At 33.4% G+C, this 16010-nt stretch overlaps 1 protein-coding gene across 1 annotated transcript in view; it reads right to left on the bottom strand.

The window, feature by feature from the left end:
• Positions 1-16010, bottom strand: part of Lrpprc (leucine rich pentatricopeptide repeat containing) — a 108653-nt gene that overhangs the window by 36511 nt on the left and 56132 nt on the right. Inside the window, exons 20-25 of the mRNA XM_010611499.3 lie at positions 15591-15704; positions 14449-14579; positions 13717-13802; positions 12114-12321; positions 3368-3492; positions 2759-2865 (exon numbers count right to left, since the gene is read on the bottom strand). Coding sequence (XP_010609801.1) covers positions 2759-2865; positions 3368-3492; positions 12114-12321; positions 13717-13802; positions 14449-14579; positions 15591-15704 — 771 coding nt within the window. The remainder of the gene's footprint in view (positions 1-2758; positions 2866-3367; positions 3493-12113; positions 12322-13716; positions 13803-14448; positions 14580-15590; positions 15705-16010) is intronic.

Consider the following 16010-nt stretch of genomic DNA (forward strand, 5'->3'; position numbering starts at 1 on the left):
CATGGCTCTTTTATTTCAATTATATATAAACAAAGAATGAACACTGAATAGAATAACACAAAAACCACAAAGATGACTACTTTAGGGTCTCTCAATTCTGAAAACAATCTCAATTTCTTAGGAAAAAAATTTAAAAATATTTCTCGTGAAATATTTATTCCAAGAATGAACTACAGATCTCCTTAGCTAAGTAATCCATGCTATATTTGAACTTACAATCTTCCTGACTTGGTTTCTCAAAAAGTCCTGTAATTATAAATGTACACCTTTCTTTGATCTACCTCTAATACTCTACCCAACCCCATCAAACCTGTGTATCATGCCCAGTTCCTCCACATAGTCTTCAATAACCTCCTATGGAATAAGTTCCTATTTCTACCTTTCTTACCTCAGAGTACACTTTTCAGTTATTAGCAGTCATCTCTACATACAAGTTTTATCTTTCATAAGTTTCACATTTCCTCCTTGACAGTTGATAGGATTTAGCCTGATTTTTTTCTCTTACTCTCTTTCCTTTGCAAGAAAATGATACTTTTAATGGGCCGGGGATTTAGCTCAGTGGTTCTGCTGCCTGACTTGGAAGCAGAAGGTCCGGAGTTTGATTCCCAGTATAAAAAAAGGGAGGGGAGGAGGGGTCAAATTTATAAAATAAATCTTGCATGTGTATTTCTTCACTTAACATATACCTTTTTATACCTTTTTATGAGTGGTTTACCTATCTCTCAGTGCTTCAAGTACAAAGAAGCTTTGGATTCAACTATAGTGACTCTCTTCAAATTGGCAACACCCTACTGCTTTTTTGGAGAATGATAAAAATGTTGTTCAATACTTACAGAATTCTTTCATAAGCTCCTACAGTCCAAGTTCATTAATTTTTATTACTTTTTGTATTTTCAACAACTTTTAGAAAACTCAAGGTCTTGAAATTTAATGACAAAGAAAACCAAGTTCCCACTATATATTTCATCCCTACTTAACCACAGAACAGCCCTGCAAATGTCCTCTAGCATATTCTCATATATTAGATACTTTGCTGTCCTATCATTTGAGTACTGCACACCTATTCTTTATCCTTTCAACAATTTTTACACACCCACTCTGAAAATTCTGTTGTCAGCAGTTAATCCTAAATGATGCAAGCATACTAGCAAAACCTGAAGTAATTAAGAGGATGTCTTCTCTTGCCTAACATGTGACAAGCATATACACCTGATGCTAAGCATCATATGAAAATTATGTGGGTCCAAGAAGATAACACAATCCCTACCTTTAAGGGGCAATGAGAATTTATATTACTGATCATTTTATCACAATCCAGGAAATATGTAAGCTGCTTTACATCCATTATGCAATAAAGACAAATATTATATTCACTTTTATAGATGAGGAAGCTTAGTAAGGTTTAGTAACATACCCATTATCACATAAGCAAGTAGATGGCAAAAAGAGAACTTACTCTTATGCCTTTGGCTTCTTCTACTATATCTTGCTTATTAGCACAGAGACAAGACATACACTTTCCTCCTGCAGAACCACTCACTGTTAATATGTGAAAACCCAAGCTTTCCTTCTATTCCGATCAGTGACCTGATAAAACTGATACAAGCATGCAGAGCAACAAATCCAACAGGCACACAGGCTTGTCTAATTTTCAGACTCACTGCGTACTCTCAAAGGAAGAATTCATACTATTTCTTAGAAAATACAGATTGAGCTACTTGAGCTACAGAAACTCCTAAGACAATGACAGGGGACAGACTGAGTTAAAAGACACTGAGGAAGAGAAAAAAGTTGTGAATTAGTCTCATAGTCTTCCTTTCCCATATTAGCCTTTTTTCTTCTTTGAAAAACATCACAAGAAACAGTAATACTTTTCCAGGTTATGTGCCTATGTTTTCAGTTTTATAATAAGGAGTCATCCATATACAAACAAGGAGTCCACACACAACCCATGTGTCTTACCTACCATGGATATTTTTTGGAAAAGGACACAGAGTAAAAGTACTGTTTATGTATTTATAAGTGTTTTAATAACATAAACCGATTTTTCTTAAAGTAACGCATGTCTTCTGTGGAATGTTTTCTTTTCTTCAGTGAACAAAGAATTACTTAATAGTGAAATTAATCACAACTTGGACAGACTTTTAGTTGCCCTTTGCCTTATCAATTCCAGTAAGGAAAATTTCAGCAAAGCCTAGATAAAATATACTAATCCTAAATAGGCCAGGTTTGTCACCTACCATTTCCCATAAGCTGCTTACCATAGTAAAAAAAAAATAAAGAAAGAAGAAAATTTAAATTAAATGCCAAACAACTGCAGACAGCACTTGTTTGGCTGATTAACTTGTAGACAAGCATTACAAATAAATCTGAGCATGATCTGCAGCAAATTAAATTGTACTGCTTTTAAGAACAAAGAATTCTTTGGCAAAGAGGATTAACAACTTTACACCCAGGAATGCCAGTTTAATTTAATTGTTCCACAATCCAAGATTTAATATGCAAATATCATTTTGATATATAATAGTGAATTTAACAAAGTGAGAAAACAAATTCAATATACAACCAGACTGCCTTTTCTGAACTGTAATTATGTACAATAAAGAGGCTGGCTGAGTCCCCCTTTCCCCCATTACTGGGATCGAATTCTATTAACATGAATCAGAACAAGTGTTAATTAAAGGTTAAAAATTTAAAATATATTCTAATTAAGAGTCTAAATAGCTGTACAATTAGAATACTGTACTTAAAATCATACCTCCATGATCTTCTTGGCCTCTTTGTAATTTCCTGTTTGTAGGAAGGCAAAGAAGATATCATAGAGCATCATCATTTCACCTTGTTCTTGGCTTACAAAGTCCATTGCTAGGCAAGAGAGAGAGAGGGAAAAAAATACATATATATAAATACATTACAAGAAAAAACAGAAACACAATATAATATGAAGTTCTGGATAAATAAAACTTTTATCTTAAAAGTCAAACACTAAAAATAAATTAAAAGATTACAGCTTTATGAACTGACTTTTCTGTCTCATTACTTACCTTGTAACATACGTATATGATATTAAGTACCTAAGATTAGCTTTAAAGAGAACTGGTGAAGGTAAGATGTTAAAATCTTCATAAAGGCAGAGCACTAAGTAGAGGACAAAACTAATAGAAGGGTAATTTTCCAAAAACAGTTATTAAACATCAAGGACATGTACAATATTAAAAAACTAACTGATATCTATTTTTTAATTCACAAGTGTAACAGAGTTTCTCTAGATATGTGTATCTTCTGTTAAATTTTCTCTTCACAATAATACAATCAGATCCAATGAGCAGGAAAAAAATCTACACTAAAATACTTGAAGGTAACAAACCTTTCTGGATTAGATCAGTCTCTCCTTTTTCTATCAGTTTACATAAGACATCGTGCACTTTTGGTAATACTTTATACTTTTCACAGCAAACAATCATGGCTTCAAGGGCAGCAAGTACGTCACCCCTATAAAACATAAAATAATTAACAACTATAAAATCTATCTGAATTCAGTTTAGGCTTTCAGTAGCAGTTTAGAGCTGCACAATGACAAATCAAAAAAAAATTTGAGTTTTACCTAAGGTAGAAACCATAATCTAAAATGGGGAACAAACCCCAGCCTTTTATATGTTCAAAATATACATGACCAAGTAGTTCAGTTTTTGCTGTATTCATTCTGCCCACCCTGCATACCAGGGATTAGACTCAGGACCTTGTACTTACAAGGCAGGCGCAGCGCCACCAAGCTAAATCCTCAGCCCTCCTAGAGTCATCTTTTATTATTTTGCTTGACAAATGGTACTTAGGGGAAAAAAGTAAAAACATATGAGGGCGTTCTCTGATTTTATTATAATCTAGTTTTATGTAATAAGTTGCTCTAAATATGTATTATTTCTAAATCAAGGACTACCATCAAATATCTTTTCCAATTAGTTATGTGCCTTCATAGCCCTCAAACAATTTCAGATTCGGGAAACTTTATTGCATGTCAATAAACACCTATCAAGGAATTTTTAGGCGTTTACTTAGCATCCTATTTTTCAAGCTTTCCCCTTACTAAATAAAACCCACAGGGTTCATGGGACACTGAAACTGACTAATGCTCAAGCTAAGACACTCTTCTAGGTCAGGGAATTACAGAATTCTAAACATTTTCAACAGAGGGTAAGGTTTTTAAAAGTTATTTTCAGTTGTAAAGTCAAAGCCTTTTTTTGAGTGGTAATAAAATAAAAAGACATTTTCATTATGCTGAAGTTTCTTCAGCAAGAGCATGGAAACATACTTTCAGGTCCTCAAAAAGGATTTTTAAAAGGAACATAACAATGTGAGAACTATGTAAGACTTTGCAAGAACTATAGAGATTAAGTAATCTAATTCTACTGCCATCCCCCCTTTTATTTTTAAAGGGCTAAGAAAATTGAGGCATATAAAGATTGACCGATCGGCCTAAATCTACTGAGTAAACAGAGAGGCACTGGCAGCAGAGCTCAGACCCCCCACTTTCAGTCCAGGGAATCTTGTTGCACATTATGCTCTGTGAAAGCACAGTGTCTGCAGTGTGTGGTCCTGGCCACCAGAACTCAGTGACCCATAAGATGGTACAATTTGACATGAGAAATTGAAGTTTTTAAAAAATGAGTATTAAATGTACCAAAAAGCGGGGGGGGGGATGATTAGAGACACAGACAAAAGTATATCCACTGACAATTAGCAGCAAGGAATCTTGATAGAGAATAAAAATCTCTCTTACAAAGATGACAGTTTTCAAAAGGAAGCCTTTTAAAATTTCCTGCTAAAGCCTTAGCATTTCTGTACTTTATACAAATGTTAATGTTGCTCAGATTAGATTGCTATTTCACCTAGATTCAGATTTTAAGCCGTACTAAAAAAGTAAAAATACAACGAAGAAGTGTTAATTTCATTGCAATAATACTGACACAATGAAAACGAACCTATCCTAATGGAACTCTACCTTATCCTCTTATGAAGCCCTGTTTACAGTGCATCTTCCGGCACCCCACAGAGTCATTTGAATTTTTGTCATTTGGGGTGAAGACTAAATTACAGGTTAATTTCAAAACCGCAAGAAGATGTTGCAGGCTAGATTACTGTCATACAAAAGAAATGCTATAGTAGTTACCACATATGATATAAAGCTTTATATAATCAGTATTTTCTCTCGCTTTAGGCACAGGTTCAGTTATTGTCCTTCTACAATTCCACTTAATGGAAAACTACTAAACCATTTATCAGAGTAAAACCAACACATACTGAATTTTTTTTTTTTTTTGAACTGGCGAGATTTCCTTTTTTCAGATCTATTTCCAAACTAGAATAGTATTTTCTCAATTGTATTTTCCCTACATTAGGTCAAAGCTATCAATAAATGAATGAATAATTGTTCTGTCAATCAAAGAGACATGTTAATGTCTTTGGTCTCCAAATACATGCTTCGAAGACTATACATACTCTGAACAACAGAAAAGACAAGAGGGGTAAAATGAAAATACTTCATGTATTTGTTAGTAATTTTAAGTATCAGTTATTGCTCTTAAGAGTTGCCAACAAGATGAATTACAAATCTACAATGAAACACTTCTTATGAAATGTAATGAGATAGAAATGAAGTAAATGACTAGTCAGTTCTTTTCAGTTGCCAATATGTGCATTCTGATTTGTGGGTGGATCATTTCACTTTAAAAACATTTCCCACATGGTTTATATCATCAATAATCTTTCCTACTAAAGCTTGAAAATTTAGGTTATGGAAATTAAAAATGTAAAAAAACACAACTAAATTCACATCACTATGAAGATACTTTATACTCAGCATTCTGGACTTCAATTTCAACTCTTAAGTATTACATGTAGCTCATACTCTTAGAAGTGGTGATGAAAAGTAGCTTATCACACAAACTGAACTCAAGGATTTTGGGCTCCCTCCCAGTTCTAATACTGTGAGGGTCTATGAATCTGTGCTAATTAGATTCATCTATTCACATGTTTCACAAATCATCATGTGAAAATACCACTTTAATAGGCAGGATGAAATCAGTTAAGAGCAGCAAAATATCAAAAAGGTTAGAATTTCATTTCTAATCAAAATGTAGGACAACACATTACCAATCAGTCCAGCTTCTGTGGTCATATTTTGACTACAGAATGATCTATGATTTCTTTTGTATACTTTGTATAATAGAAATCAGTTAAAACTTTACTAAAAAATCACAACCTTTTGAAAAAATCCTGTCAATACTCTGATTCTGCATTCAAAACTTTATTTTAATGTACATGCATAATTCCAAAGATTTCATATATGTTTTTAAAAGTTCATTCCTAAAAACAAACAAACAAAAAAAACCCAATGTAGTCACTGCTTTTTACAAACCTCAAAAAGAAAACCCCTTTTTTTCTTTTTTTTTGGGAGAAAGTATACAGTGTATCAGGTCACGGATGTAGTTCAGTGGCACAGTGCCTCCCTGGCAAGCATGAGGTCCTAAGTTTGATATCCGGTATCAAAAAAAAAAGAAAGAAAAAAGACAGGGTCTTGTTTTAGGCTGGCCTTGAACTCATTATGTAGCCCAGGCTGATATGGAACTCTTAACAGTCCTCCTGTCTCTGACTCTTGAATGCTAGGATTATCAGCATGGACCACCATGCCCAGCAAGAAAATCAACTCTTAACAAACTATTCTAAAATATTGACTGTGATATTTTTAAAGACTAAAACACCCCAAATTTCAGTAAAGTACAGAATACAGCTTTCATGAATAAACTATATAATAAAAAGCAATCATTTAAAAATGTTTTGATTGATGCAAATTAACAACTGAAGTTTTATCAAAAGTATTTTTAAAAGTGGAACTGAAGTTTTACCAAATTCTGTGAGCCTATGAAAGGCAAAATTGGAGAAGATGATTCTGTAATTCTAATTTTAATACACACACACACACACATACACTCAAAACTGAGTGGGTCCAGAAAGCAGTGTGGAAACTGAAGTTACATTTATTAATTTAAATGGATTCACTTGCTCTTATCAAAATGTCTAGAATCTGTAATTCATTTTAAGAAAATATGACTACATAAAAAACTACTATAATTTTTCATTATATAGAACATCCAAAAAGGCTACTGTGAATCATATATAAAACCTGATGTTGTCTCTTACTTTAGTTTTTAATATGAAATTAAACTATACTATAATAACAATAACAGAAGGACAAATGCTAAAGCTTACTGGACATTCACAGATATGAAGCATCTACCAATTACAGAAACATTTTCTTTTAAGGAATCAGGAAACAAATTATTCCTAACTCAAAAATTTTTCTCAATACATGTAACAATAAAAATTATACATGTGTTCCACACAATCTTGAATTATTAAAACTAGAATGACTAGTGACAACTATTTACTTATCTGTAGCTTTCAGCTTAGTTTCCTTAGGAAATAACTTTTCAATCCAGAGCATGTACTTAATTTAAACAACAAAAAAGATGACAAATATTGATTTTTAATTGGAATAAATTGCTCCAACGTTATGCATAAAGTGTTAGTGAAGTGGCAATTTACCTAAAGGGCTTATGGATTGAAAAGCTCTCAAATCGGAAATCACCAGAGAAAAGTGAAGCTGGGGCACTGGGGGATGGAGGAAGGGTTAAAAAAGAAAAAAACAAACTCAACAACACAAAAACAAACCCTTTTACAGATCTTCAGTAGACGTTTAGTATGGGGAGAAACCAACTCAGGAGGAATCATCATCATCACAAAAATTATTCTGTGAAGAGAACCAGCCCTTGAAAAAGCTGACTGTTTTTTCTGTTCAACATCTATAAATGAGGAATCTTCAAGGAGACTGGTGTTGCAATTACAACTAATCTTCCCCAAAAAATTAACTGTGTTGAAGGCTTTGTAATTTCCCTAGGTACAATTTAGCTGTCACTTACTTTAAAATTTACTCAAACATGCGTTCGGAACAGCACTAACTTCACATGTCAAGTGCTTTCCAGCCAATTGAGTCTAAACTGGAAGTCGGTGTTAAACAACTGAATGATTAGACAAGATAGCTCATTTCCCTGCTCTTTTGTTCAGAATAAAATGCCACATTTACATTATCAGGCTCAACAGGATTTTCTGACAGAGAGAGAAAAAACCCTACTGCACACTGTCCGTACTAAGCACATGAAGCCTGTCATTTACCAATCATCCTTCAAAAAGCAATAGCCATGAATGTAACTTAATTACGACCCAATGATCCTTGACGAAAAATCATCTTATCACTGTCCTGTCCCCCTAGGGCAAATGAAACACTTTTGTCCTTTGGCACCGATGATGCTAAATTCTTAATTGCAATAATGGAGTAAAAGAGCCAAACCTTCTTAATTTCCTTTCAGCACATGAAGAATTTTAAAGGCAAGCATTCCCATATACAATTAAAGTATCCAGTACAAATGAAGATACTAAAATTGAAGGAGAGCATGTAAGACAGAAAAAGTATTTTTAAAAGTGTATTTCCCATTTAAAGTATGAAAGCAGTAAAATGAGCTTCAAACTTACACTTTTTTAGAAGTTCATCTTAGGGAAAGTGACATTTGTGAAGAACTCAAGATTAATTTAACAAGCGTTCTGGAAGGATTATATATACAAAGTCCATGATGCACATAAATGAAATGCATATGTGCATATACAGACTATATCACAAATCAGCGCACAAAAAAATCCTTAATGGAAAACATAAATTAAAGCTGCTTTGAGCATTTGTACTAATATAATCCAGTTAAGCAGCTTCAGATATTTTTACATGCAATGAAACCAAAATGGATCAGCTATAAAACAAGTGAACCTGCAACTGCATCATGTTAAGTTTTTATACTTTCAAATCTAAAGATTTTACTGATTTAATTTCCTTTACCATCATACGAAGACTAATCAAAAGCTCTTTTAAAGCATTTCTTTCTACCTTAGTGTGGAGGGCCCCTATCATCTCTCTGAATCAGGCACGATTTTAATAAAAAATACATTTTAAAATAAAAGTTACAAAAAGAACTTCTTAGGCCTGGGGCTGTAGCAGCACAGCAACTGCCAGGCAAGCGCAAGGTCCTGAGTTCAATCCCTGGTACAAAACAAAACACAGCCCCCCCCCGAAAAAAACCTGCTTAAAATAACACTGATTTGGACTATAGGTCAATATATGGCTTACAGATTTTAATATGGGAAGCACACAAAAATTTAACTGTACATATTTCTTTTTTGTTCAATTCAGGCATTATTATTTTAATAATATACAAGGTCAGTTTACCAACTTTTTTTAAATGTAAAACTTGTTACTATCTTGGATTTCCCTTGCAAATGAATAATACAATATTTATTATTTCTAAACCCATAAAGCAGTTTCACATTATCTAAGTAACACAAACTGAAATTGTTTCCCCTGTTTTATCCAATGCTAGAAAAGTTGGTTCAAAATTAAGATCCAAGGAATCTTAAGCATTGTTGGAACTCAACCCCACAGACTGGCTTCAGAATTATAACATGAAAGTGATACCCTTTTTAAAGTCTTTTGCAGTAACATGTCAAAAAGATGCTTGCCTTTGAATAAAAGAATCAAGATTTTTTACATGATCCTCTGAAATGTTTTTTAGAATTTTATCACAAGTTTGAATAAATACGGTTCACTCCCAGATAAACTTATACCTTCTGGGATCAACTGCATCATATCAACTTCAACCACGTATCAGCAAAGAGTGAATATATTTAATGAAATCAAATTTGTGTGGACTATTTGGCAGGCTAATGTAGTTAATCCTAGTACTCGTCATGATTCTGAATTAATTAGCCACCTTCCATCACTCAGACAAAGCCATTGCATGAAAGTTTTAAGACCAGTATTTTATTCCACTCTTTTCCCTGATAAAACTGGTACTACTGCTTTCTGCAATTTTATAAATAACAAATTTCCTTTATTTCCATTTTATAATTCTCATGGCTCTAAAACAGCAGGCACAACCTTTTTATTCTAATAGATAACACTGAAAGATATCGTCATGGAGACTGCTTCTGCAAAGTAAAGAATAGCACAAAAGTAAAAAACAAAAACCCAAAATCTAGCCAAACAAAAACAGAAGGTAAGAATTTTGTATCTGAAAGTAGTAGACATTACAAAGGAAAATATACTACATTTCTTTAGCCCAATTAACTATGACAGCCAAATCTGACTGAGACATAAAGTATCTGACTATCTTAAGAGAAGCACAGGGAATGCTCCAGGTTAACATCTGAACTCCACGCCATTCCCATTTTGCTTTGGGTAAGCTCTTCTTGGTTCATGAGCCCCATCTGCAGACCTCTTTTAGAAAGCATTCACATCTCCACTGTACTCAATGTATTTCTATTTGTAAGATACTTTTCTACTATGGACTCATTTACTTTTTTATTTTATTTTTTCCCAGTGATGTAGGAGGGCCTAATTCTTCTGGGCATTGGGCCCATTTCTTTCAAATCTCCCTGTGCAGAGTTCCAAACGCAATTTGCAGAGATGAGTCTTTGAAACAATCAAAAAAACTCTAGGAAGCATATTAATTATAGGATTTCTATATAAAGTTAGCTGTGAATATGAGAACTCAGTAACACAGTAATTGTTTGAATCACCATTTCTTTAAAAAGATGTAATGCTGAGATTGTGGAGGTTAAGATCTCAACAATCATCTAAAAAAGGAATGATTTTAGGTGTGTGGGGGCATGTGTGCATTCACATATGTGAATATATATATATTTCCTAATAGGAAATATCTAAAAGAATTTTATTGAAAATTCAATTTTAAATTTAAGATTTAAAAATCCAATGCTAAATCATCCATTGTATCTATCTAATTACAAACTAACTAGCTAATAAATACAAACTAACAGAAATTTGAAAAGACTATAAGAATTGTTAAAATACAAAAATTTATTTTTCTCCTATTACCGCTAGGTCAACGACCATATCAAATTAAAAAAAAAAAAAATCCCCATCACAAAATAAGCGGATTACAAAGTGCATGAAGTCATGGAAAAGACAACAAAGTGGTTAAGATCTATTAAAGCTAAAAAAAGGAAAACAGAAAACAAAACATTCAAAGAGAAAAATAAGGAGGTGCTTAGTCATCTTATTAACATACACCAATCATTACAAAAGTAGACTGATTTATAAGATTTACATTACAGGGCCAGGTATTTGGCTCAGTGGTTCCGTTCTGCTGCCTGCCTCCCAAGCAAAGGACCTAAATTTGATCCCCAGTACCCCCCAAAAAAGATTTACATTATAAACAATTTACCTTAAATTAGGTTTAAACAAGAGCATTTCAAAAGAAAAATGTCCCAACTCAGGAAATCTTGCCTTATTAGCAAAATTCATCTTTCCACAAGGCAGACAAAAGCTAGAATGACTGTACTGGTATACATGATTATAACTACCATATGGAGGGCTAGGGATTTGGCTCAGTGGTTCTGCTGCCTGCCTTGCAAGCACAAGGTTCCAAGTTCCACCCTCCAGTACCACACACACACACACACACACACACACACACACACACACACACACCATATGGAGCCCAGACACACTAAAGGTATGTTTTCTACATTTACTACCTGGGTAACAGGTATGGGACATAATAAAAATCCTCAGGTAATCCTTCTTTCTTTTTTATATTTATTAATAATCAACACTGATTTCATGAAATATGATCATATATTCCAACAAAAACAACAACAAAAAGAAATCACCAGAGATTATTCAATTAAAAAGACATAGGGTCAGGGCTGAGGATTTAGCTCAGTGGTTCCACCACCTGCCTCGTATGGGCTAGGACCAGAGTTAAAACCCTGATACCAAAAAAAAAAAAAAAAAAAAAAAAAAAAAAAAAACAAGCCATAGAACCAGTGCGCTGATGGTGACTTTAAAGATTACCTAGTGTATCTCAGTTCTTTTATTCCTTGGCAAACAACTCCCAGAGCTTCCATATTAACAGAATATTTACAAAACACAATCTTCATATGATTAGACTAGATTTTTAAAGTATTTAAAATTCAAAATTCAGTAAACTTACTTTTCCAGGTGTACAATGACTAATGGGGAACTTAAGATGCTAGATGGTTTTGCTAACCCTACAGTAACGATGGCTTCATGTAACTGTTGTACTGTTTCAATTTCACCTCTTAAAGCTGCAGCATTTAGTATGTGGAAAAAGGACATCACCGTTCTATCTTGGATAGGAACATCCTTCTCTTTCATCTCCTTTAGAATGTTAATAGCATCTACAATGAAGTAACACAAAAGACCCTTAGGTAATTTCATGTAGGGAAAACAAACTGCTATTAAAACAGCATTTCAAGCCCAGCAGGAATGTAAATTCTAGTGTATAATGCTGATTTCAAGTTAATTACTACTTGCATTTCTAAACGAGACTACAATTATAAATCCACAATGGCATGGTTTTATCATTTCCCTGCAACTTTGACTACAAATTATAGATAGAGACTGTGTGCCCACTCTGCACCACATAACCCTGTACAGTCTGCCCTATAGCTGTAAGATCCTCCTAAATGGATGCTTTTATCGTTCAGAGCTAACATCTGCTGAATCACACCATTGTTTCTTCAGCAGATGGCTTGTCAGGAGGCCAGATAATAAAGATGTGTTTACACTGTATATACAGCCAGACTAATGGTCTGATACCGATAGGGCCTGTTTGCTATGTCGATACTAATTAGCCAAGCAGAGCCAATGAAAGCTTTCCAAAAGACTGCATGTTAATACATTAGATTCATTAAGCTTCATTAGGAAGGCAGAAACAAACATTTTAGGATATAGAATAAGTGCATTTTTATAATGTTGTTCTTAATTATGACACAGACAAAATGTTTTGACCACTTTATAAAACGTGATTTTAAAAAAGCAGGCTAATCTTTACAAAGAGTCTTCTGTGCTACAAAGGGTTCCTAGAAAATATTTCAATGCTCAAATCATATGTTCCTTGTACATTTCTTCTGTAAAACAAAATTAAGTCTCTTCTAAGAAGGAATGAGGAAAGCTAAAAATGAAGTTCCAAAACAAAGCCAAATCAGAAAGTTAAGAAACAAGCCAATAGTAAGAATACATTATCAAGTATATTATGTTTAGAAGTTTAGTGCTATCTCAACAAAAAAAATTAGAATATACCAATCAGCTATGAGTTATGCTTTTCCTATGATCATATACATAAAAATTTTAAAATACATTTTGTTAATGTTACTAAAAGTTAAGACAAAAACTACTGCAAATTCAGACTCTTACTTATCAGGTTATGTTTATAGGTTTTATGTTCAGCCTTCGGAACTTCTTAAGTAAAAACAAAGCCATTAGTGCAGGCATATAAGCAAATTGTGCCATAAGTCATGATCTTCAAACTCAATCCAAACAGCAATGCTAATAAAAACTAGCTGCAGAAATGCAAAAGGCACTGAGCTGTGCAAATGTAAATGACAAGCTTGCCAATCCATTAAAACTAATGGCCTACACTGCCCAGGCAGCTCTGGTTGGATTCACATGCAAATTTGTATGCAAAGTGTTCAAGCACTTTGCAGGACATGATATACCATTAATATCAATTCACATGTTATTCCAGTGGCAAATACTTGCATCACTTCTTTCCTTTATGTGCTGAGGCTTACCTTGGAGTCTGCCATGCTTCCCCAGTACTTTTATAAGATCTACATAGCTACCGGTGTGAAGGACAACAGATGAATCTAACCGGTCACTATAAAATAAAAACACAATTATAGTATGTAAAGTCATTATCACTCTGAAAAGTTCAACAGTCTGAAATGTTAATTTTGGCCTCTATATTTATTTTTAAAGCCCTATCAATCCACATGTAATTACTTTCACAGTGACTGCAGAAGCAAAAAATCTAACAATATATATTGTATCTCTGTAGCTAATACTAATGAAGAAACATTTTGATTTTCTGGCACTTCAAGTGATTATAACCTTCATCGTGAACACTGAATACCTCAAGTGGCATAGTTTTATTTGAAATCAGGATGAGAAACAAAAAACATCTGAGAAATGGACAGAATTTTATAATACTACAGTATGGAAAGGGAAATGTTATCAAATCTTTTAAAAAGGTTATCAGCAGCACTGCTGTAATATGCAATTGTATAACCAATGAGGTTGGGAGCAACCTTGGCTTTATGAACAAGATGTCTTACTGCACTTAAAACAGACACCTTGCGGAAAAGAAGCCATAATTAATCACTTATACTATGAAATTTCAAAAACATTGACCACAAAATTTTTTAAAATGATTTAACAGTGACACATATTCAGTGCAGGTGATCCATCAAGGGCTACATGTCAGCATAAGTGCTGATAACTTGCTTCAGTGCCAGGGTACTCACAATTCTTGTTTCAAGTTCAATGCATCTTCTGCATTATTATGTCGACAGCACAACTTTATCAAAGCTACATAGCCAGCGGCAACCATGTCTGATTCATATTTTGCTTTCAATTCAAGGGCTTTCTGCATATTCTAAAATAAGAATTAAAGTGAAAAAGCAAGAAAAAATTAATATGAAGGTTAAAATGTCATATTTTTAATTTTAGTGTTCAGAATTTAGAAAATTTAACTATTTTAAAAATAAATGGTGTCAGATATCCATTTATACCTGCCTCTCGGTATTTTTATTCATCTTTGAAACTGCAAGCAAGATAGATAGCTTTACCTGGTCTAAAACATTTGTTATTTGTAATACAAAATAGGGTACTTTTTCTACAAAATTTGATGTTTTAACTTCATGTATTATATGATTTAAAACACTTCCAGATTAAATATTTCAAAGTCAACTCCTAATCACAATTCAATTATAGAGGCAGAAATGTGTACTCATATTGAGAAAGTTCCTCATTGTATTTAGTATCCAAGCAATGTGAAAAAAATCTTTAAAAATTTAACAGTACTGTTATAATCTCAAAAACAGTTGCATTTTTTCCCTAAAACCACAGCCTATGACCAAATCATACTGAACTAGAAACTGAAAAACATCTAGTGATAGTCCACAAATTGCACACACACTAAAATGAACACAAAGTACAGCTGGATGCCCGCTGAAAAAAAGCAAGAGACCCTTTATCTCAGGGAGCTTTTTTTCCAGCAGGAAAATGGAATTTCAATCCCTACATTAACAACCTTGTAATATTTGACTTGCAAATGACTACTGCATATATCAGTTGCTTGACAATCTAGATATAAGAGACTGGAGCCATGGCTTGAAAGGACATTTGGCATGTATGATAAACCTATCACAGCTGTTACTATCATTCACTCTGCATATTAACGTAAACAAACTACAGCAACCAGAAAACATGCCATTCAAGGTGTAGCTGAAATTAGTTAACCTTTCATTTAATTGCATTGTTCACAAGCATGATATATAATAATCAATTGTAAAAATTATAAACATTATATCCAGTTTTGCTTACTGTGATCTCTAAAGAATTTTTTATCCTAATCGCATATTTGAAATACTTAAACAAATGTTACCTCTTCTGCACAAAGCATAAATATGAGTTGCTTTAGGACATCGCCTATGGGTTGATTACTATCCCTTAATTTTTCAAGCATAGCCTCTAAATCAGATGATGTAAGTTGGGAAGTCTACAAAAATAAGAGGAAAAAAGAAAATTTATTAAATAAAGAAAAGGCAACCATTGTCATTCTTCCCTTCGAGCTAACCTTTGTTTCTAGTTTCCTAAATATCATTAATGCTGTCAGATATATTAACAAGAGGATCCATGAATGAACTTCAGGTGCTTATGAAACTCCCAAGATTAGACAGAAATTTCCTAGGTTGCTGATTGTTCTGGGATGGAAAATATGTTTTACTTCTGAAGACTTTAAAAATGTGAGGAACCACTGACTTTATAAAAATACAGCTTAAAAATTTCACTAAATGCAGTTATT

The sequence above is a fragment of the Fukomys damarensis genome, unplaced genomic scaffold (genome assembly GCF_012274545.1).
Source record: "Fukomys damarensis isolate Sample0158 unplaced genomic scaffold, DMR_v1.0_HiC HiC_scaffold_2, whole genome shotgun sequence".
Taxonomy (NCBI): domain Eukaryota; kingdom Metazoa; phylum Chordata; class Mammalia; order Rodentia; family Bathyergidae; genus Fukomys; species Fukomys damarensis.